The sequence below is a fragment of the Monodelphis domestica genome, chromosome 1 (genome assembly GCF_027887165.1).
Source record: "Monodelphis domestica isolate mMonDom1 chromosome 1, mMonDom1.pri, whole genome shotgun sequence".
Taxonomy (NCBI): domain Eukaryota; kingdom Metazoa; phylum Chordata; class Mammalia; order Didelphimorphia; family Didelphidae; genus Monodelphis; species Monodelphis domestica.
Genome location: NC_077227.1, coordinates 725,029,315 through 725,052,774, shown reverse-complemented (window position 1 = coordinate 725,052,774; position 23,460 = coordinate 725,029,315). Strand labels below are relative to the sequence as shown.

At 44.6% G+C, this 23,460-nt stretch overlaps 1 protein-coding gene across 12 annotated transcripts in view; it reads right to left on the bottom strand.

Moving 5' to 3' along the window:
• Nucleotides 1-23,460, bottom strand: part of ST3GAL5 (ST3 beta-galactoside alpha-2,3-sialyltransferase 5) — a 72,388-nt gene that overhangs the window by 41,892 nt on the left and 7,036 nt on the right. The window contains exons 1-2 of one of the 12 annotated variants that reach the window (XM_007477742.2): nucleotides 19,781-19,920; nucleotides 451-548 (exon numbers count right to left, since the gene is read on the bottom strand). The exons of 1 other annotated variant lie outside the window; for it this stretch is intronic. Coding sequence is in view for 4 of the 11 variants with exons in the window: in XM_056813299.1 (XP_056669277.1) it covers nucleotides 19,781-19,913 (133 nt within the window). In the remaining 7 variants the exon portion in view is untranslated. Of the gene's footprint in view, nucleotides 1-450; nucleotides 549-2,223; nucleotides 2,625-18,636; nucleotides 18,861-19,339; nucleotides 19,504-19,780; nucleotides 20,076-23,460 lie in introns of those variants that run through there. 10 more of the 12 variants (XM_007477740.3, XM_007477741.3, XM_007477739.3 and 7 more) reach the window with 10 other exon arrangements.

Below are 23,460 nucleotides of genomic sequence, written 5' to 3'. Positions count from 1 at the left end.
TCCCAAACAAGACTACAGCTGGGTGGAGCCCCCATCCAAGCATCCTTTCCTTGACCCTCATGACTAAGAATCCAAAGTACCAAAGAAAAATGGAAGGCCTTTTGTTCGAATCTTGGCTTATTCCTATCTCGTTTGCCCTCAGTGAAATTACAAAGAAAAAATCGACGTTTTCTTCAAGTGTGTGAAACTGACTGTCACATCAGAGCCTATCAGAAAGCCTTTACAGAGACAGACACTGAGGCACGGGGACAGTAGGCATTCCCAAAGTGCGATGGTAGCACTCTGGCTCTCTGACCCGGAGCCAGAAGCAGTGCTCCATTCTATCTGAATTGCTAGCAGGTCTGCACACACTCTTTTGATCTCGAAGCTCAGCAATATTTCCTCCATTTCCCCCCATGAGAGGCAACACAATCAATAGCATATTGGAAACAGTGGCGGTATGAATCCTACCTCAGACACTTATTAGCTAGGGGACCCCTCAGCCATTGTGGCAGGACACTTCAACTGTTTCAGGGCTCCTGTGGTCTCATCTTGGAGGCGGTATGTCCCTGTTAATGCACATAAGAGCAGATTGGCTATGGAGAACTGTTTAGCTGCAAGTGCAAATCTTCCCCTGAGAACACAAATGAAATGACACTGCTGGGGGGGGGGGGCGCAGAGAAAGGAAAAAAGAGGAGAGCAAGCAAGAGAGAGACACACGGAGACAGGAGACAGAGAGAGGAAGGAGAGGAGAGAGACACAGAGAGAAAGAGAGAGAGAGACAAAGAGACAGAGAGGGAGGGAAGGAGAGAAGGAGGCAAAGGGAGAAAAAAGAGGAGAGTGAGCAAGAGAGAGACACACAGAGACAGGAGACAGAGAGAAGAAGGAGAGGAGAGAGAGACACACAGAGAGAAACAGAGACAGAGGCAGAGGCAGAGAGACAGAGACAGAGGGAGGGAAGGAGAGAAGAAGGCAAAGGGAGAAAAAAGAGGAGAGTGAGCAAGAGAGAGACACACAGAGCCAGGAGACAGAGAGAGGAAGGAGAGGAGAGAGACACAGAGAGAAAGAGGGACAGACAGAGAGAGAGACAAAGAGACAGAGAGGGAGGGAAGGAGAGGAGGCAAAGGGAGAAAAAAGAGGAGTGTGAGCAAGAGAGAGACACACAGAGCCAGGAGACAGAGAGAGGAAGGAGAGGAGAGAGAGACACACAGAGAGAAACAGAGACAGAGGCAGAGGCAGAGAGACAGAGACAGAGGGAGGGAAGGAGAGAAGAAGGCAAAGGGAGAAAAAAGAGGAGTGTGAGCAAGAGAGAGATACACAGAGCCAGGAGACAGAGAGAGGAAGGAGAGGAGAGAGACACACACAGAGAGAAACAGAGACAGAGGCAGAGGCAGAGAGACAGAGACAGAGGGAGGGAAGGAGAGAAGAAGGCAAAGGGAGAAAAAAGAGGAGTGTGAGCAAGAGAGAGACACACAGAGCCAGGAGACAGAGAGAGGAAGGAGAGGAGAGAGAGACACACAGAGAGAAACAGAGACAGAGGCAGAGGCAGAGAGACAGAGACAGAGGGAGGGAAGGAGAGAAGAAGGCAAAGGGAGAAAAAAGAGGAGTGTGAGCAAGAGAGAGACACACAGAGACAGGACACAGAGAGAGGGGGAAAGCTGGGGCTGAGAAAGAGCGACAAACAGACAGAGAGACAGATAGAGACCGACATGGAGACAGACAGAGACAGAGGGACAGTGAGGGAGAGGGAGAGAAAGGGAAAGAAAGGGAAAGAAATAACAACTTTGGTCAATTGAAAGCCCTCTCCTCCCCACATGCACCTGTCAGCCCCTTGCCTGCCCCCATTCTCATCCCATCAGTCCTCTCTCAGGGTCAGCATTCAGATGTAGAAAGCAAAGCTGGAAGGCTGCCCTTCTAAGCAAAAGCTCCATTGTTCTCCCTAGACAGGAAAATGCCTCAAGGCTACTCCTTAAGCTCCTGTCAAGCTAGTTAGAAACCACAAAAACCTCCTTAGGATATTCAGGTTACTTGAAATTCAAGAGCTTTCTAATCCTCCACTCTCTAAGCAATTTCAGCATTCTGCCCAATAAAGGCTTAGTGGATGGGGACCAGGACCTGGAGTCAAGGAGACCCAAAGGCAAGTCTGTCCCCTGACACTTCCTAGCTAGGAGGCTCTGGAAATGTCACTTAAGTTCTGTCTACCTCAGTTTCTTCATCTGCAAAATGGAGACACAGATTGCCCACCTCTGCTTCCTCCCAGGATTGTCCCGAGGATTAGATGACCTCTGAGTGGTACAGAAATGCAGGCTAGCTGCTATTCTCATTACCGGTTTCACATCTCTTCGTTCCCGAAATTGGGACAATGATCAACTCGGCCTCAGTGAAGTTGTGTTCTTTGTGCACCCCGGGTTTTGTAGAGTTGTAAGTTGGCTGAGCCAACGATAAACCTCCTTATCGCTTTAGTCCACATTGATGGCACTTGGTTTATCACAAGAGGGCAACTGCCGTGAGTATAGATAGGAACCCAGAGATTGGGCTGAACCCTCCTTTTCAACAGCATTCTGTGAACTGCAGGAATAACCCTGGGCCGTCCTGGGGAAAAGAAGACCTTCAAAGACCGTGAGACCTCTCCTAGCTGCCTCACAGGGTTGCCGTGAAGACCAAAGAAGACAAGAGTCCAACCTAATGCCAATAGAAATGTCAACTCATTATTACACCACCTGCTGCCATGGATGTAGGATCTGCTTGCAGGCAAAAAGGTCACCCAAGAAACGAATGACATCTTTTTTTTGAGTTCAGAATGGTGAGCTCAAAATCTCGCCAAAGGGGGATAATCTTTTCTGAAAATATTTTTAAAATTCCGATCAGGTCTCATTGTTCTCAGTATATTTCACACTTCTTATCCTCTCAACTTCTTCAGCAATTCAGCACAGTCCACTGGACAATAGAAGCACTTCAATGCTTATTTGGGGATCTCTAAGCACCATCCCCTCTCAGACCACAGCTGTGTACCATCAATGCTTCTACCAGATCACGCTCACGTAACCAGTTCTTTCACCAGGCGCTTCAATCACTGAACCTATCCCACATGACCTTCTTGGGCCTCAGTCTCCTCATCTGTAAAATGACAGAGTTGGCCTCCATGGCTTTGGAGGTCCCTCCCAGCTCAGTCTAGGTTCCTCTTTTTCATTCCTTAACTAGAGATCGCTTCTCCTCCCGCAGCCCAGTATTGTGTTGGCTCTTCTGGTTGCCATACCACATGGTTAATTTCTTTGGAGCTTGCAATAGACAACCCCATCCCCTCCACCTCTGGGGAGTTGCTTCCTTGGTACCAAAGGCAAGACTTCATTTATCCCTGCTCACTTTCATTTTAGGAGATTCAACCCAATCCATGTCAAGGTCCTTTTGGCTTCTGACCCTGCCACCCCTCAGCTTGCTCCGATCTGTAAATGGATGAGCCTGCCCTCTGCACCTTTATCCAGGACACTGACCAAGCATGCAGTGGCACCTGGAGCGCTCCACTGGAGACTCTCGCCACACGGACCGCTGCGAATCCAGCCATCTGAGCAGCTCTGCCTCCCACAGGACTGGATTCTCCACAGTCCTCTCATCCACTTATTAGTGAGCATCCCAACGAAAGGCCAGGAAGTTGGTCTGACTTGACTACGGAGGAGAAACTCCCTACGCCAGCGCCATCGGGCTCGGCTGGATTGCTTTTCCCCTCCTTTCTTTTCACTCTTTGCTACAGAGATGGCTCCATGTTTGTGGGAGGCAGGGAAGGGCGGCTCTTCTTGGAAAGGATGGCAGGAAGATCATTATTATTACTGTTGTTGTTGTTGTTATTTTTAAAAAAGGAATTCCGGACACTGCATCCCAAGATGGGAAACATAAGGAAAATCCCGGACTAAGCCAAATTCCCATACCACATAATTGAGGGCTAGAGAAGCAAATTCTAGATGCCGAATCCATGATAACTGAAACCAATGGATATCCAGGCCATGCCAAGACTTATAAGTTAATAAGAAAGAAACTGAGAGCAAGCCGTAGTTATTGAAGCAGAAGATCAACCTTTATTACAAGGAATTTAGGAAACGAGACACACTCTCCCACCCCCGTGCACAGGCACTTGTGAATATTCTTCAATAATGCTTTTTTTGGACAACTGCTTGAGCACATGGTTTGATGGGGATAGGACTGGCTAGGGCAAATATCAATAATATGGACATAGGTCTAGTCAGTGACACATGTTAAACCCAGAGGAATTGCTCATTGGCTAAGGGAGGGGGGTGGGAGTAGGGGAGGGAAAGAACATGAATTATGGAACTATGGGAAAATATTCTAAATTAATTAATTAAATAAAATTTTCCAAATTAAAAAAAAATAATGCCTTTTTTGTTTTTGTTTTGAATCCTAACTTCGGTCTTAGAATCATTACTGGTTTTAAGGCAGAGGAACGCTAAGGACTAGGCATTGTGTATTGGCTCCAAGGCAGAAGAGTGGTAAGGACTAGGCCATGGGGGTCAAGTGACTTGCCCAGGGTCACACAGCTGGGAAGTGTCTGAGGCCAGATTGGAACCCAGGACCTCCTGTCTCTAGGCCTGGCTCTCCATCCACTGTTGTTACCTGGCTGCCCCTGTCAATAATGCTTTTTGACATTCTCTTTCAAGTTCCCAAGGCAGTGGCTCCCCAACTTTTATGATACAAAAAAGATGTCATGAACTTGGAGCTCATCATTATCTGCTGGTTGAGAAAATACACAAATGGGGGGAAAGTGATCATGCTTCAATTTGTGTGTATTTTATTAATCATTAAAAAGTTACATACTTTTAAAGCCGCAGTATGGCTATTACTTATTCAGAGCCCAGAAGGCATCCTTGTCCAGCACAGATAAGTACTATAAATGTGAGATCTTATTATCCCAATGACTTCTTCTGCCAGGCCCTTAATGAACTCTCCAGCTCCGCCCCAGGTCTCTGGTCTTTGGGGTGGGGAGCCCGTGTGCAAGGAGGGCTTGGGGTGCTATTATCAGGGAGTCACAGGAAGTAGGTTTGGGGGATGGGAGTGGGGGATGGAGGCTAGCATGACAAGCTAGATTTTCTGCAAGAACATCTAAAAGAAATGAAGCAAGAAATGTTTTAAATTTAAAAAAAAAAAAGGTCTCTGGAGGAAAGAACTGGAAGAATAGTTTAGAGTAGAAATGGGTAAGCCTTAATCAAGAAGTAGAATTCTTGAAAGTTAGACTAATTAGACATAAATTAATGCTTCCTTAAGAGCAACAAATATTAGAGTAGTTGAAAACTAGAAGAAAAGAGAAGAAATCCTATGTCAAAAACAAGTGAATAGGAAAATTAGTTAAGAAAATGAAAGACTCACTGACTGCCTAAAAACTATAATAACAAAGAGTCCGGAGACACCTTGCTGTTTAGTCATTTCAGCTATTTTATAACTCTTCATGAGCCCATCTGAGATCTTTTTGGCAAATATTTTGCTATTTCCTTCTCCAGATCATTTTACAGATGAGGAAACTGAGGCCAGCAGTGGTTTAGTGACTTGCCCAGGATCATACAGGTAGTAAATGTCTGAGGCCAGACTTGAGCTTAAGAAGATGAATCTTTCTGGCCTGATACTCCCCACTAGTCTGGACACTAGCATACCAATCACCTCCAGAAAGATAGCCCAAAAGGAAAAGTCACAGGAATGTCCTAACAAAAATCCAGTGTTTTCAGGTCAAAGTTAAAAAAAAAAAAGATGGCCAATATTTGGAAAGCAAGCACTGAGGAACGAGGAGTCAGGACCACCCAAGACCTAGTGACTTCTAAAAACAGCAAAGGAGATTCTAGAAGACAGTATTCCAGGAGGCAAAAGATAGAGGCTCGAAATGAAAAACCTACCTGAAAATGGGACTTGAGTGAGAATACACGTATAATGTGACAAGGAAATCACTTTTAAAAGACTGATATATATTAATTTAAGGTCGCCAAGGAATTCAGCTATTCCTTAATGAAAACTCAAGTCAGCAGTCAACCTTTTATGGAGTTTTAATTACAAACAGGAGGAAGAAAGGAATTAGAGATAGAGAGAGAGAGGGAGAGAGAAAGGGGAGAGAAGGGAATAGGGCTTAAATACCCCTTCTGTTTAGGCTGGGCCAAAAGGCCCAAGCCCTTAGATAGCTGGGGCAATGAAAGGAGATCAGTCCCTATTACTCACGTGACCAAAAATGGAGAAACAGTCTCCCGGGCCCCCACCTTCAGCTTCCTTCAGTGCAAGCTTCTCAGAGCACACCGCAACCACTCCGACAAACTCCTCAACCACCTCGAGTCTTCAGACCCCCCTATCCTTAAGGAAACCATCCAAGTACCCTCCCCTCAGTCCTCACATCTACCAATCACCTGTCCATCAATTTCCCTGTGCCAATGGAGGCTCTAGCTTAACCCAGGACCGCCCAGAGGTCTCTGGCTTTGCACATGTCTGTTGAAGGTCATATTTTCAAATAATTAAATCTTTGATCCTTTGCTACAGCCCTTTCTAAATCCTGTTAACCTGAATAGGATAGAGATTGGAATAATTAAATTTTGATCTATGCTGCAGCCCTTACTCAATCCTGTTAGGACTGAATAGGGTGGAGATTGATTCCAAGTATCTCCATTGTATCAATTCTAAAATCAATCATGACTCAAAGAAATTCCTGTTCTATGCTTAAGCATAGGTCAAAGTCCTTTCCATTGTTCAGCAAAAGGTTTCTGTCCTAAAGTAATCTTAAGAAGGGAGGAGGAGGAAACTCTCATGCCAATGGGGTTCACATTCCAATAGTCAAGACCCACTATCAATAGGAAATTTTTCAAGTATGAAATTTCCAACATTTATAAGTCTAAGAAATTTTGAGGTTTACAATAATAACTGAATGAAATTGCTTGTCAGCTTCGAGAGAGGGGAGGAGACAACAAGAACCGTGTGTGGACTAGAGAGAAATAAAAATAAAACCCTTACCTGAGAAGCTTCCTCTAATTCCACCAGGGGAAAAGTTGCCCTTTAATGGAATAGACAGAGGACTTTCCATCATTTCTGGTGAAAAGCTCAGAGCCTGAATAGGGACTTTGAGTTCGGAGAAACCCAGAAAGTCTTATTTGTTCAGGAAGAAGCTCTAATGTCTCTGTCTAACTGACAGAGCCTCAGTGTATTGAGAGTGTTAAATTAGGAAAGAGGATGGCTTGGGGGTAATATACTAAATTGATTCGTTTTTCAAGTTTGAAAAATAGAAAAAAAAGTTTAAAAAAAAGTTTGAAAAGCACAAATTGGGGAGGAAGACATGACTGTAGCTAGAAGGATGCAAGGCTAGAACTTGCTATTTCTCATCAATGAGATACAAACCTGGAATAAGGCTTCTCTGAACTGATTAGACTTGGGATGCTGCGCTGTTAAATTGTTTCCTTTTTCAAGAGATTCAAAGGTTCGGTCCATTGTGAACCAGCAGCAAGAAATTAAATTAAATGTTTCCATGAGCCCAAAGCTTTGCCCTTTCTCCTTCCCCTGACCCTATCCCTAGAGCAAATGAAGCCTTTGGATGACCCTGACACATGCTGGGAGGGCCCACAACATTTGACTGAGGAGACTTAGACTTCTCTGATTTATAGTACAAGTCATTTGTCAGCGGGGTGGTAGATTTAGACATTTGTGGCCCTCGAATCCGACACCCTCATTTTCAAGTTAAGGAAAATGAGTTTTTGAGAGGTCAGATGACTTCTCCAAGGTCACCCATACCACGTAGTTTTATTAGTTACACACAGAGCCGAATCCTAGAATTCGTGATCCAAGTCACAAGAGGTACAAAGATCTGTGTTTGAAAAACAGGCAGAGCCCTCAGCCAACAGTGAGTACATTGACTGGTGTCCCTGTCTTTTTACAGCCCCCCAACACTGACTCATCTCCCTTTTGGCCTTTTCGCTACTCTGCTGGATGGGAAGTCAAAGCTCAGAGTTGTTCTGTTTTGCATTTATTTGAAGCACTCGTCAGGTCATTCGTTGTTTTCTAGGCTTCTTCTTTGGGGAACTGTTGTTGGCTCCTACCCACAGAAATGGATTGTCATATGCTACACTTATGGAAGTTCTCCTTACATTCTGGTTATCAGACACTGATGCTATGGAGAATGCAGGCTGTTGTGAAAGTTCCCAGGGCTGTGATGTTATAATGGGTGCCACCCATCCAAACTCTCACCAGCTACTCACTTACACTTGGAAATGGAATTTTCTAGCTTGTTTGTAGGTTTAAAAATCTTTCGAATGAAGAGTCTCAGTAGGTTGGGAGCCCACTTGGAAAACCAGTAAAAACGTAACCCCTTTGGGTGAGTTTTCTTGAAGAACTGATCAGTATCAGAGAGGAAGGAACTCTATGGGTCAAGGTTTAACAGATCCCTCTGCACTAGAGAGGGTGCTGAATGTCATCATTTACAAAGCAAAGCCACAAGGACTCTTCTTTGATTTGGAGCTTGATTTCACCTTTGACAGACATTAAAGGCAAGTACTAAAATAAATGAGCCAGCCACAATGGGGCACGCCTCTCTCCCAACAGGTAGTTCTCTGGAGCCTGAGAGTTCTGAGTTGCAATGGGAGAAGCCCATCATTAGGTGTCCAGCCCAAATGGAGTAGTAAGAACATGGGCCCTGGAAGCAGGGGACCTGACAACTTCCAGAGGGGCAAATCAGCCCAGGCCAGAGACTGAGCAGGTCTGAGCTCTGATGCTGCTCCAAGTGCTGCATTTGAAATCTGGGTGAAACTGAGAAGCAGTCTTTTGAAAAAAGGGAAGAAACTGAACTTTAAACCATAAATCAATATACATTCATTGGGCACATGTTCAAAGGTTTGAAGTCCACTTGTCTAGGATATAGGATGCCATCTCCTCTATGCAGATGGATTAATTATAAACTTCCCAGCAGTCACATTTTTTCTATGCCTTCTCAGGCCAGTATTCATGGAGAGGGATAGCTGCTTTGTACTGTTATATCATCTAGGCTAGTGATGGCAAACCTTTTAGAGACCTTAGAGCCCGAGTGCCCAAACTACAACCCTCACACTGCATGTGAGCCTCTCACCTTACCCCAGACAGGGGAGGGAGGAAGTGCTCCCTTTGGGCTGCTGGGCAGAGCAGTGGGTGAACTGAGGAATGTCCTTAGATGTGCGTGGAGAGGGGAAGGGGAGAAGCCCCCATCTGGCATGCTCTGGCACACATGCCATAGGTTTGCCAACATGAATTTAGGCTCTAGTCATCACTATAATCTTTACCCAGCCCCACTCTGTGCCCTCTTCTTTGGCACAAAATCCAACAGAAAAGCCTTTTTTGCAGACTCTTCCATTCTTTTTTACTTACAACATAGATTGGTTGGAGGCAGGTACTATCATGGAAAATAACTCTAGGAAATGGGAAGTCACGTGAATAATATATGGGGGAAGTGATTGGCCTTCATTAAAGTTCTCCTAAAAGCTCCTAGGGAAACTTCTAAGGGGTCTCTTTTGCAAGGAGGCTCTCTTTTCTCTCAACAATGGGATCTTTTCCAAATGTCTGTTTTGGGTACATTACATCATCACAACACTGGGAACTTACCAAGGAAGAGGAAAATTTTTAGCAACATAAGGGAGGGACCAACCACTGTCCTATCTTTTACACTCATCATTCTCTCAGTCAGATGTGCCAGCTAGAGCACATGGCCTCAAATAATAGAAAAGCCAAATGCCTCAGGGACAAGCAAGTGCCTTGCCCCAGTACCAGCTGCCAACTGCTACCATCTGGGCACCTTTTAGGTACTTGTCTAGCATTTGATTTCTTTTGATCAAAGACTGGACCATCTGGTAGGTTTGCTGCCCTCCTCTTGTCTAGGGCTCTTCTCCAGCAGTCAGGTTAGTAGAATTGATGAAGCCCCCACATGGTGGAAGCTGCACCTCACCAGATTACAGGTCATTGTGGACTCTAAAAATTTAGCCCAAGATGTTTATAAACTGTCCAGAAGGGGGCTTAATTTTTTTTAATCACTATTAAAACTAAATCTAAATCAGTTCTCCCTAAAAGGCTAATCAAAGATATCATTTGTACCTGGTTTGTAATAAAGGCTTAAGTTGAATGGACAACATGAGATCCAGGAGGTCCCAGAAGCCTTTGCTTCTGCTCTCTATGGAAAGAGGGTACTTATCAAGCATGGTACAAATGATTGGCTTATCCTTTGTCAACTGGTCAGAGCTGGAACTATGGAAAAAGCAGACTGGCTTCTTGGGATTTGCATCTCTTATCTTTGGAATTTGGGGAAGGGAAGGAAAAGGAGTGAAGCCAGGAAAACATCAAAGCCAGGAGACAAGATCGGCCAACCCTTAGAACCAGAGACTGGGGAGGCTGAGGCTGGTTGCTTGAACTTGGGAGTTTTGAGTTGCAGTAGGCTAAACTGATTGGGTGTCCACACCATGTGCTGCATCAATATATATGATGATCCTCTAAGAACAGGGGCTACCAGCATGCCTAAGGAAGGGTCAACTGGCTTCGGGGAGAAACCGAGTGAGTCAACCTTCCCTGATGATCAGTATGATCAAATGATTAAATGTATGAAAAGTGCTTTGCAAATCCTAAAGCACTATGTAAATGCTGGCTATTATTATTACTACTACTGAAATTGGGTCCAAAAGTAGTCAGGGTACTTCTGATCTGAACAAGATAGGAAGCCCCGATCAGAAAAGGCAAAGAGAAAAGAAAGATGAGGGAAGGGAAGGAAAAATAAGAGAAAGGAAAAAGGAAGCATTGCAGTTCAAGGGCTCTGACCCATGTCAGATTTTGGAAACGTCATTTTACCTCTGTGGGTCTCAATTTCCTAATCAGAAAAATGGGAATGATAGTAATACTTGTCAATGTCTGTCTCACAGGGGTCTTTTGAGGAAAGGCTCTTGTAAAACTGATAAATGTGAATTCCCATTATTACTTTGTGTATTGATGAAGCCTGACTATGTAGACGATGGTCAGCACCAATTCTCTGCCTAGAGAATAAGAGGAAATGGACTTTAATGTTGACCTGGGATGGTTTGATCAGATGCCAGATAAATAGGGATAAAACAATAGGGGTAGCAGGAGAAGGGAACAGAATTTCAAAGAAAAAACACCCATAGCGAAGGAGATTGAAATAATTTAATCTATCTGAGAAGAGTTCAAAACAGGATCTGAACCACACCAAGCCCACCTATCTGTGCTTCCCATGGAGATGTCTTGTGAAGGGACATCCCCCATCCTAAAGCAGTCCTTCCCGCTTTGGGACAATTCTAATTGTTAGAATGTTTTTCTCTTTAAAGCAAACCTCCCCCCCCCCCCCACTGCTCTTATTTCTGTCCTCTGAAGCCAAGTAAAACAAGCCCAGTTGTTTTCCCATAAGACAGCCCTTCCAAAGTGTGAAGGCTATCCCTCCAGCCTTTCTCTTCTTCTGGTCCTCCCAATGCACACTTTTTCTAGCTCACTCACTATCTCCATCTCTGCTCATCTCTTCTCCACTTGTCCAGATCTGCCTGTTCTTAAACTGTGGCGTCCACAACAGAGCACTGAACTGCGGAGGTGGTATACCCAGGGCACAATACAGTGGGCCCATCCATCATCTACCTCATTCAGGGCACCTAGACTTGGCTTCTCTCACTGAATAACCCAGGGTAGTATTGACTTGGGGGGGGGGGGAGGGCTGCCATTGACGTATATTGAACAGGCAGTCTACTAACACACTTAAATCTTTTTCATGTAACATTTTCTAGCACACTTGCCCACTGATATTTATAAAGTTGATTTGGAGGTTGGGGGGAAGGAATCCTCGCATTTTCCTTATTAAATTTGTATTTAATTAATCCCCTTCGTCTAGTCCATTGAGATCTTCATAGATCTTGACTGTCATCTACTATGAAACATTCAGTGAGCATACCTTCATGCACTTCGTTGAAATCATTGATTCAAAAAAGGACAAAAAGGGCAACTGGGTGGCTCTGTGGATGGATAGCCAGGAGTAGAGATGGGAGGTCCTGAACTCAAATCTGGTCTCAGACACTTCCTAACTGTGTGACCCTGGGTGAGTCACTTACACACACACACACACACACACACACACACACACACACACATTGCTCTTCTACCTTGGAACCAACATACAGTAAGGCAGAAAGTAACAGTTAAAAAAAAAAACAAGGAAAGATTCCTGGGGTCCACTGAGTACTGTGATCATCCTCTGGCCAGCATAAGTTCAACTTCACACTCCCCTCCCTTCTTCCACACAACCTTGGCTAACTCAACTAGCCTTAAGTTCATCAACCATTTGCTTCTCTCCACCTGCCCCCGCTGAGAATGAAAGCTTCTCAAAGACCCGTCATTATTCTCCATTTCCATGTATCCCCAGGACAGTGCTTTGTACACTGTAGGTGGCTAATAAATGCTTTCTTTCATTCAGTTTGCTTGTTCCACATGTATTTAGTTTGTATAATATAATCTCTAACTCTCATTGCTTTCTGTATTTTTTTCTTGCCTCCTCGACCCCATAAACTATTACAGAATAAATTTCTAGCATCCAGAGGGATCCTTCCTTAGAATAAATGTTGGCACAAATAAATCTCCTCCTGCCACTCCTGTCCCAGCATCCTTCGCCAGGACCGTTCCCTCACAGAGAACTCAATTTCTTCTTGCTGTGGTCCTCAAGCTAAGGTAAGCCACGATTTGAAAAAGAGAGAGTTTGCTCTCAGAGTGCATCTAAATAGCATCAAAGAGAAGAGGATAAAATAAAGGAAGAGAGGGAATGGGAAAACAGTTTTACTCAGCTAAGATGTCCCCCTTTAACTATAAAAACTCATCGCCCTTGCTCTTTGATAAGGTAGGACTATTTGAAATGAAATGAAAAGTTAAATAAAAAATTTTTTAAAACCCTTGCCTTCTGTCTTTGAATCAATAATAAGGATGGGTGCCAAGGCAGAAGAGTGGTAAGGGCCAGGCCATTGGGGCTAAGTGACTCACCCAAGGTCACCTGGCTGGGAAGTGGCCAAGGCCAGATTTAAGTTCGAAATTCTTACAAGTCTCTAAGCCCAATTCTTTCCTTTTGATACCATCTGGCTGCAAATCTTATTCTTGATAGGATTAAAATGACAAATAACTCAAAGGAAGGAGCTACCTTACTAGGCTGAGTAAAGCTATGTGACAGGTATAAACAAGCTACTTCCCTTTGTGAATGGGGCCCTGCCCTCAAAAAGGAACAAAAGGGAGGCATGGCCAGACTCATCCAAGGTATAAGGCAGGTCAGGGAAGGCAGCAGGCTATTCATATTATAAGAATGCTAGACAGCCTGAGCCTACACCATCTGTCTTAGAAGTGATACTAAGCATTGGTTCCAAAGCACAAGAACAGTAAGAGCTAGGTAACTGGAATTAAGTGACTTGCCCAGGATCACACAGCTAGGTAAGGTCTGATGTTGGATTTGAATGCAGGACCTCCTAACTCCATGTCGGACACTCTATCAACTGGGCTTACCTCGATGTCCCACATGGGTGTATCTTCAAAGTACCCATCAGAATTCATGGAATACCACTTCCCACACTCTGTCTACTTCTCTTCTCTCCTTCTCTCACTTCCCAATCTGCCCCACCCCAAAAAAACACACACATGAGTCACACCTCGTGAGAAGGCATGGAGGATTTACACCATGAGCACATGACAAATGGAAAGTACAACAATCAGTTCTTCATGGACTCCTAGAGCCAGAAGGAACCTTATGTCACTTAATCCACAGCCCACACATGAAGCAAGAATCATCCCCGTGGCACAATAGGAAAATTACTGTCATTGACTCTAGAAGGTCTGGGTACAAATTTCTGCCCCATCACCTATTACATGATTCTGGGCAACTTCCCTGGACCTGAGGGTCCTGCTCAATAAATAAGAGCTGGAGCAGATAACCTCTCAGAGACTTGCTGGCTTCAAAGCTAGGCTCCTGTGATCTCCATAGAGGAGTCATCCAATCTGCTTTGAAGCCCTCCAGTCATGGAGATCTCCTCCTGAAGGGACAGGTTATTCTGTGGCAAGATCTCACTAAAATTTGGCCTAGAATTGTCCTCCTGGAACCTCTACCCATTGGTTCTAGGTAATTATGTTGGCTAACAGCCACAAAGAGACCAAGAATAACCTCTTCTATGTAACAATTCTTCACATATCTAAAGAGGAATCATGTCCTTCTCAGCCACCTAGTATTTAGGCTCAACATTTCTAGTTCCTCCCCTCTTCCTCATATGAGACTTCTTGCTATTCTTCTCTCTGGATACACTTCAGCTTCCATTGGTCCATTTTATATTCCACATATACCAAAAAGTCAAGATTCTCATGAGAGCCAAGAAATGAAAACAGTCAGTGCCCATTAATTAGGGAATTGCTAAATTATAACACATGGGGGCAGCTGGGGAGCTCAGTGGATTAATAACCAGGCCTAGAGAGGGAGGTCCTGGGTTCAAATCTGACCTCGGACACTTCCCAGCTGTGTGACCCTGGGCAAGTCACTTCACCCCCATTGCCTAGCCCTTACCACTCTTCTGCCTGAGAACCAATACACAGTATAGAAAGGATTATTTTTTTAAATTATATTTTTATTTTTATATATTTATACTTTATATAAATATATAATATTTATATATTATTTATATTATATATATAATATTATATATTTTATAACACATGAATGACTGATTGTGAAGTGGGATACTTCATAGAGCAAGTCCAAACACCCAGAAGTTCAATTATTGGAACCGTTATTTATTGATCTACTGATTAATAAAGAATCTACCAGCCGTGACAGACTTCCTTAGTGGAAGCTGTACCGGACTGAAGCTACAAGTCAGTTTTTATAGGATTACAAACGTGCAGGATACACGCCTTTCCACATATGATATTTCTTAGCAAAACAAGAAAAACAGATATGGTACGTGTGAATTGTGAGTTTACTCAGGGGTTATTTATCCATCTATCACTTAACCATATTTTAACCATATGCTACTTTGCATTCCAATCTGACATGTATATTTATCCAGATGTTACTTGGATCCTGACACATTCCTCAGCCATAAGTTAATTGGATCCTAGCCTGCCCCCGGCACTTAATTATATCCATATGTTGCCTGACCTCCTGGCGGGATGGGTCAATTTCCTAGAAAATGCAGGAATGGATTAATCTGCTTTACCTACTTCAAATCTACTTTATTTTCTAATCTACTTCATTATTTAGACTACTTCAATTGATATAACTGGAATATTACTATGGCATAGTAAAAAGAATTTAGACAAGCATAGTGACCTGACACGGAGTAAAGTAAGCAGCACCACATAGATAAAAATTATTTCATATATATGTGTGTGCATATACATGCTTAAAGCAATGCAAATAGAAAGCTCAAAGAACATCAATTATGATGAACAAGGGTGGCTCTGGAGAAGAGATAAAGAGAATGTCCCTCCCTCTTGCCTTTCAGAGAAAGCTAATCTTTTGGCTGGTTTTGCTGAACTGGTGGTTTTTTTCTTATTTCTTATTTGTTGTTGTTTTTTTTAAACCCTTACCTTTCATCTTAGAATCAATACTATGTATTGGCTTCAAGGCAGAAGAGTGGTAAGGGCTAGGCAATGGGGGTCAAGTGACTTGCCCAGGGTCACACAGCTGGGAAGAGTCTGAGGCCAGATTTGAACCTAGGACCTCCCATCTCTAGGCCGGACTCTCAATCCACTGAGCCACCCAGCTGCCCCCCTTATTTGTTTTAATGGATGGCTCACTGGGTAGAAGAGGGGAGTGTATATTCAGAAATAAAGGTGATATAAAAACAAAAGATATCAACAAAACCAGATTTTTTGAAATGTCCCTCTTCAAAAATAATCCAAGATCTGAATCTGCTATCCCAGATTCCATGGAATTAAATGATGAAATCAAGGCATGGAATCAGAAAGCAAGTATACAAATCTCTAACCATGATACATAATTTTGTGACCCATGGGCAAATTACTTAACCTTTGAGAACCTCAGTTTCCTCATCTGGAATGTGATGATAATTATAGTTGCACTATTTCTCTCAAGTTGTAAACCTTAAAGAAATATGTAAATGACAGCTTATATTATTGTTGAATTTGCTGTCAATTAGTTTTCTGGTAAAAATTTGTTTTCTGACCACGACTCTATTGCAGAGTAAGTTGATTATTTTTTAAACTCTTAGAATCAATTAGGTTCCAGGGCAGAAGAGTAGTATGGGCTAAGCAACTGGGGAAAAGTGTCTTGGACCAAAGACACACAGTTGGAAAGTGTCTGAGATGAGATCTGAACCCAGATCCTAGTGAGTCCTGGCTCTCTATCCACAGTGCTACCTAGCTGCCCCTTAGTTGATTTTTAAAGACATAATTTCCCCCTATTCTTTTCCCCTCTTCATTCTCATTTATTCTTTCTTTTCTCTACTTTCTTTCTACCTTTAAGAACTGTTTCCTAAATTGTAGGAAGGCTAGTGGGCATAAACAAGGAACATTCCTGAATTCTTCAAGTTATCCCAGGTCTAATTAATCTGACAGCGATGAAAGCAATAACGCCACAGACAAGAATAACAACAGTTATAATAAAGGCTTAAAGCATCCTAAAGTCTTGATAATAATACTGTCTAGTGGAAAGGGCACTAGATTTGGAAGTCAGTTAGCCTAAGTCTTGGTTTTCTCATCTATAAAATGGGGATAATGTCATCCTTATCAAATGGGAATGCATTAAAATCTCCCAAGCTTTAAAATTCTATGTTAAATGTCAGTTATTAGATAAAAATTCTCTTAATTGATATATTGAAGTGATATGATGTGGAGGGGGGGAATCAACATTTATTATGCACTTACTGTGTGCCAGGCAGTGTGCTAAGTGCTTTACAAATATCATATTTGATTCTCACAATCTTATAAGTGCTTTTATTATTACCAGTTTAGGAAACTGGGACAGAGTTTAATAGTCATTTGCTCAGAGCCATAAAGTTAATAAGTATCTGAAGATGATTTGAACTCAGGCCTTCCTGACTCCTGAGCTACTTTAGGATGATGTGGAGCAAAGCCATGAAATCTGGAGCCCCCGGCTTAAGTCCCAGCAAGTCACTGACCTTGGCTAAATCCATCTAGACCTCATATGTGAAGCAGGAATAGTGAAATTCTCCCCTGGCTCAAGGGGCCCTTGGCCAGTGTGATTTCCAGAAATCAACAGTACATAATAATAACCCAAGTTCGAGGCAATGGTGGTAACCTCTGCTCTAACCTTGTTCCATTAACTACTTGTTTAGAACACTGTTCTGTGAACTCCCTGTAACACTGTGTTACTTACCAGCTTTTGCAGAAGTTTGCAGAAGACAACAGTGTATACCTAGATTTTTTTTTCTAAGTATGTAAAGTACTTCTGGAAGTTTTTCCTTCCAAAGAAGACAATTTGCAACAATGAATCAAATGCTTAGACAATATGATAATAGCACATTTTTTGTAAACCTAATATGCCAACTGGCAAGGTGCTGGACTTCAGGGAAATGAGTGTTAATCCCACCTTTGATATTTATTGGCTTTGTAAACCTGAACAAGACATTTTACCTTGCTGAGTACTAGTACTACCCATCTGTCCCACAATCAGGAAAGATGTAGAATAGAAATAATAAATCAATGAACATATCCCTGAAATTAACAGCTCTTATACTGCCTCTGGAAATTTCTTAGAGGTAAACATCAGAGAACCAATAAATATTTATTAAACTTGTAACTATTTGGCTAACATTATTTTTAAGCCCTGAGAATATCAGAAGCAAATAGACTGTGCCCTCAAGGAGATATTGTAACATGGGACAAATGTATGTATAGTCTTCTAATTAAATCTCCCTTAATTGTACTGCCTTCTCTGTTATTTATCTCTCATTTATCCTGTCTATATCTCCTCTATACAGAGCTGCTCGTATGTTGTCTCCCTTATTAGATTGTGAGATCCTAGAGAGCTCCTTGCCTTTCCCCCGTATTCTCAGATCTTAGTGGTGCCTGGCACATAGTAGGTGCTTACTACTAAAGTAATTAAATGTTTGTAGACTTGACTTTGGTCATTCAGTTAGTAACAAAATTGGCATAAGAACAGATCTGGGTCTACCTTCTTTTTAAGCTATATCTCAACATATTTTTCACTTATTTTTTACAAAATCCTTTATCTGTGTTATTTCTAGTTAAACTCCACTGAAATAAGTCAAGGATGCCACAAATGAGGAGCTGTAAGGTCACAGTGAAGGTGGCTGGCCTGTAGCTACCATCAGACAAAACCTGTAACAGCCTTACTTAATTTTTACAAGGCAATTTTGAATGTACCTTAGGGGCAGCAAAGTGGCTCTCTGGAGACAGGAGGTCCTGGATTCCACTGGGATCTCCAACACTTATTAGCTGTGTGACCCACGGCAAATCAATTGGGCAATAAACTCAATCGCCTAGCACTTATTGTTCGTAATAATCCAACGTGAGCCGGAAGGGAAGGGCTTAAAATTTTTAATATCCTTGAGAAATTGTATCACGTTTCAACACGACCTCTAGTTTCTCCCAGTTACCCCCCCCCCCCCCCGGCGCCCCCGTTCCGTATTTATAGTATTTACCTGTTTGTGAACCTACCCCGGCAGAATGGAGTTCCATGAGGGCAGACAACCCTAGACCCTAGAGCGGCAGTCTTCGCTGACTCCGGATTAATTCCACTGTGTGCCAGGCACTGGCTTTAGCCGAGTAATTTCAGGGAAAAGCAAGATCAGCTCTAGCCCTCAAGAGTCTTGCATTCTAACCCCGGAGACAAGCTCAGCCCTGACAGCAGTCCCGCGGAGATCCAGGGTACCGAGCTAGTGGCAGCGGCCCAAGGGGGGGGGGGGGGGGGGCAGACATCTCCTAAGAAATCTGTACTCGGAGGTGTTCCTTTCTGACACCCCCACCCCCGCGCGCCCCGCCAGGTTGCCTGCAGTTATCCTCATCTCCGGAAAGCTAGGCGGGTTTGACACCTGGCTCTGGGAAGGGTCCGCCTTGTCGCTTCGCTCCCGCTCCTCCCCACCTCGCAGTGGCCCAGGGAGGCGTGCAGACAAGCGCGCGCGCACGCACACACACACACACACACACACACACACACACACACACACACACACACACACACGCTATGGAGGAGCAGCCTTGGGGATGGCGGGGGACTGGGGAGAAGGCTTATGCACACTAGCCGCGTAGAGACCTCAGCTCAGTTTCAAGGACCCTCCTTCCCTCCCTGCGGGGTCCCCACCGCTGCTCTCCGCTTTCTCCTCCCTCCCCACCCCCCCATTCCCCCCACGGGCGCTCTCACCTGCCCCGCGTAGCCCACAGCAGCCCGTTGTCGGCACTCTTTGTCATTCAGCCCCGGCCGTGATGCTGCAGTCGCTTGCACTACAACCACCGCGGCTCCGGCACACGGGGAGAGCGAGGCGCCCAGGGGAGGAGGGGGGAGAGGAAAAGGGAGGGGAGAAGGAGTGGGGGAGGCGCGCGCAGAAGGCGGCGGGGGCGGGGAGGGCACGAGCCAGGAGCCTCGAACTGAGCTAGCTCCGCTCCCCTTCTTTCCCTCTCCTCTCCTCTCCCTCGCCACGACCCCGCGGGGATCCCTGGTCGCCCAAGGACGCACAAAGCCCGGCCGCGCGCGTTGCGGGCAGGGCTGACGGCTCAGCGTGGGGCCGGGCGACTGACGGCTGCGGCCGGGAGAGCAGGAGCGGCCAAGCCTGCTACCCGGCTCGCTCGCGAGGACACCACCCACCTCTGTCTGCAGGTGTCGGGGCCACAGCCTCCTCCCGAGCCGATGCTGGGGTCGGGGCCGGCTCCCAGATGGGCTGCTGAGGAGAGCGTTCCACTCTGCCGCCGCCGCCTTGGCCCCTGGCCTGCTTCCTCATAATAAAGTTCGGAAGGGTCCGGGCCCGCTCGGCCCTAGCGCATCTTCCCTGGCCGCCAGCCGGACACGGGCCAACCGATGACCCAGTCTCGGCACGCGTTGGCGGCCAGGGTCGGGTGGCCACTGAGAGGCGCGCGCGAGCCGCCGCCGCCCCCCCCCCGTCCCCCCCCTTCCCCCTTCCCCTCTCATGAGGCTTCTCTCCCCCCCTTCCCCCTTCCCGACTGCGCCGAGCCAGAGAGGGGCGGTCACAGGGAGGCGAGGCAGCCACTCAGAGCCCGGAGTGGACTCCTGGGCCCAACCATTGGGACGGAGCTGGGGACCCGCTCGTTTGTTCAAGTTCGCTCATTCGGGATCGACCTGATTAAAGGGACGGCGTGGAGCTAAGAACCCAGGAGAAACGCGAAGGAGTCACGGGCCCTGAGACAGTCGTGGTTGCGGTCGTCATCGTGACAGCTGACATTTTCTATAGAACCTGGAGGACGGCCGAGGGCTTGCTCTGCAGACCATCCCATATTCGGGATGGGGCTGGTATCCTCGTTTTAAAAATGAGGACCCGAGGCCACCCCTGGGCAAGAAACAATTGGTCCAGGCTTACACCTGGGAGATGTTGATAGATGCGGAGAGACCGGAGGCTGTACCCCCGACACACTTTTATTTAATCTGCTTTATCAGCATTTTCTCTATCCCTTTTGACGTCTAAACACCCAACCAAGTAAGTAAATCAAGTCCCGGATGTAGATAATCCCCAAGATCCGGAGAATTCTTTTGAACTGACTGCAGCACGACTCTGGCTACACAGAAAGTGACAAAGGCGGGGAAGGCAAGGTCATCTTCACTCGCCTCTTTCATGCTATCTGCAAAACGGAGGGATAGAATCAAATGCCCTTCGAGCTCTAATGAGCCCCAGTTCCTCTACTTATACCGACTGCTTCCCTATTGGGTACAAATACGCCCCCTTGTCTATCCCCAGCCATTCTTAAATTCCTCTCCCCGGATCCGACCATCTCCACCGCAGTCTTCACTAGCTACCGCTTCTTCTTACTGGACGTTAAACCCTCTGACTTCGGAGCTCTTACTCAAGGAAAACTGCTCCAGAGTTGCTGATGATCCGCTTCCTACCCAGATTTAATAATGATCTTTCTCAATTCTCCTCTTTCTTGCTTTCTGTTAGACCGTGAGCTCTTCGAGAGCAGGGACTTTCTTTTTGCCTTTCCTTGCCTGACACGTAGTAGTAGTAGCCTGTTAATAAATGTTTACTGACTGACTTGCCAGCATTTCATAAAGTTGATCCCTCTCTCCTCCTAGATGGATCATTCTCTCCTTTCTGGATTTTCCTCCTAACCTGTCTTGCGCCTCCTCAGTCTCTTGCTGCAACTAACTGCAAGTGTATTGCATCCTTTTTCTTGCTATGCGGCTCTCTCTGCCCCTCCCATATGTTCCATTGTCTTTATGCAAATGCCCCCAACATTTATCTAAGCCATAATCTCTGTCTAGAGTTCTAGTCCTTCCTAACTGAACATCACAAACTAGAATTTGTAAGTATCTCAAGGTCAACGTGTCCAAAACAGAACTCAATGTTTTCCACCTCTTCCCAAAATCCCAGCTCTTAGAATTTCCCTATTTTTGTTAAAGAGCCCCAATATCCTGCCAGACACCCACATTCTAAAAACCTTTGGGTCGCATTCACTTCCTCACTTTCCTCTCCCCACATTTCCAAACACTTGCCAAATCTTTTTACCTTAACGTTGATTGCATGTTCTCTTCTCTCTATCACAGTCACCACTCTAGCTCAGCCCCTGATCACCCCTTTCCAGGCGTCCTGCAATAATAGTCCTCCAAGTCATTCCCAGCCTTTTCTTTCCTTCTTCAGTTCATTCATCACACAGTAGCCAAAGCACAGGTCTGTTCAAGTGCACCCTATCCCTCACTCCATTCATAACCTCCAGGATCTCCCTATTACCTGGGGGACCAATTATAGACTTTTAAAAAATATTATTTTATAATTTATATGTATATATTATTATATTATATTTATAATATTTTATATTACATTTAAAATTTTCCAACCTGGCCCCTTCTAATCATCCCGGTGTTTTTGTTAGTCCTTCCACTAGAATCTAAGCTCCTAGAGGTCAGAGACTATACTTTTTCTTTGATTCCATAATACATGCTTATTGATCTCTGTCTCCATGTATTCCTGCTGTGATAAGGAAGAGAGGGTTTTAACAAGAGAGGTGGTCTGCAGGGGTGAGATACAGAATCTTTATCCTCTTGCATCTCTCCCCTGCAGATCACCTCTCTTGTTAAAACCCTCTCTTCCTTATAACAGTTGACTGTTCTTTGGCTTCTAATGTGCTCCCTCACCTTACCTCCTCTGTTGGAAATCCTTGGCTTCCTTCAAAATTCAACTCAAACACTGCCTTCTGCATAAAGCTTTTCCTAGGTGCTAGTACTCTCCCTCCCAATCAAATGTGATAATTTAAAAAAATATTTTATTTTTATCTGTATTGTAACTGAGTAATCTTATAAACCAAAATCCAAAATAAACAATTGAAATATCACATGCTTTCATCTGCATTCTGACTCCCACAGTTCTTTCTCTACAAGTGGATACCATTTTTTTGTCCTAAGTCCTAGAATTGTCCTGGGTCTGGACAAGTCTGAGGGACTTATGAGAAAGAACACTATCCACATTCAGAGAAAGAACTGTGGGAGTAGAAACACAGAAGAAAAACAACTGCTTGATCACATGGGTCGATGGAGATATGATTAGGGACGTGGACTCTAAATGATCAATCACCCTAGTGCAAATATCAATAATATGGAAATAGATCCTGATCAATGACACATGTAAAACCCAGTGAAATTGCTCATTGAGGGGTTCAAGGAGAGGAGGTGTTAAGGTCCGGGATTTCACCCACCACCAAGGAAGACCCATAGACAATGCAAACAGGCAAAGAGTCCTTTATTATGGAACTGGCATGCACACCAGTGGGAACTTCTGCCATCAGAGTTCCAAGTTCCCTCCTTGAGGCTGGGTCTTAAGTATCTTTCAGCATGTAGGCTCCCTCCCTTCCTCCTTCCAGTCCGTTATCTGTTGCATACCCTTGTTGGAACGTTGCTGGCGCCTCAGCCCTTATGTGCTACGTACTGTTCTTGGTACCTTGACATTTTCATGTCACAGGGTCTTTTCAGCCCCGAACTTTATCTGTTACCCATTGCAGCTGGGACCTTGGCATTTTTTATAGTTTTTCCAAAGCTGGGCAATTTCCTGCTCTGGCCTCCCTCAGAGGGAAAGAACATGAATCATGTAAATAAATAAACTTTAAAAATTAAAAAAATTGTCCTGGATCTTTTGTTTGGCTGAAAGTAGCTAAATCTATCACAGTCGATCATTCTACAATATTGCAGTTACTGTGTGTAATGTTTTCCTGGTTCTGCTTATTTCACTCTGCATCCATCTATGAAGGTCTTTCCAGCTCTCTCTGAAATCATCCTGTTCATCCTTCATTACAGCACATTAGTGTTCCATCACCATTGTATATGTG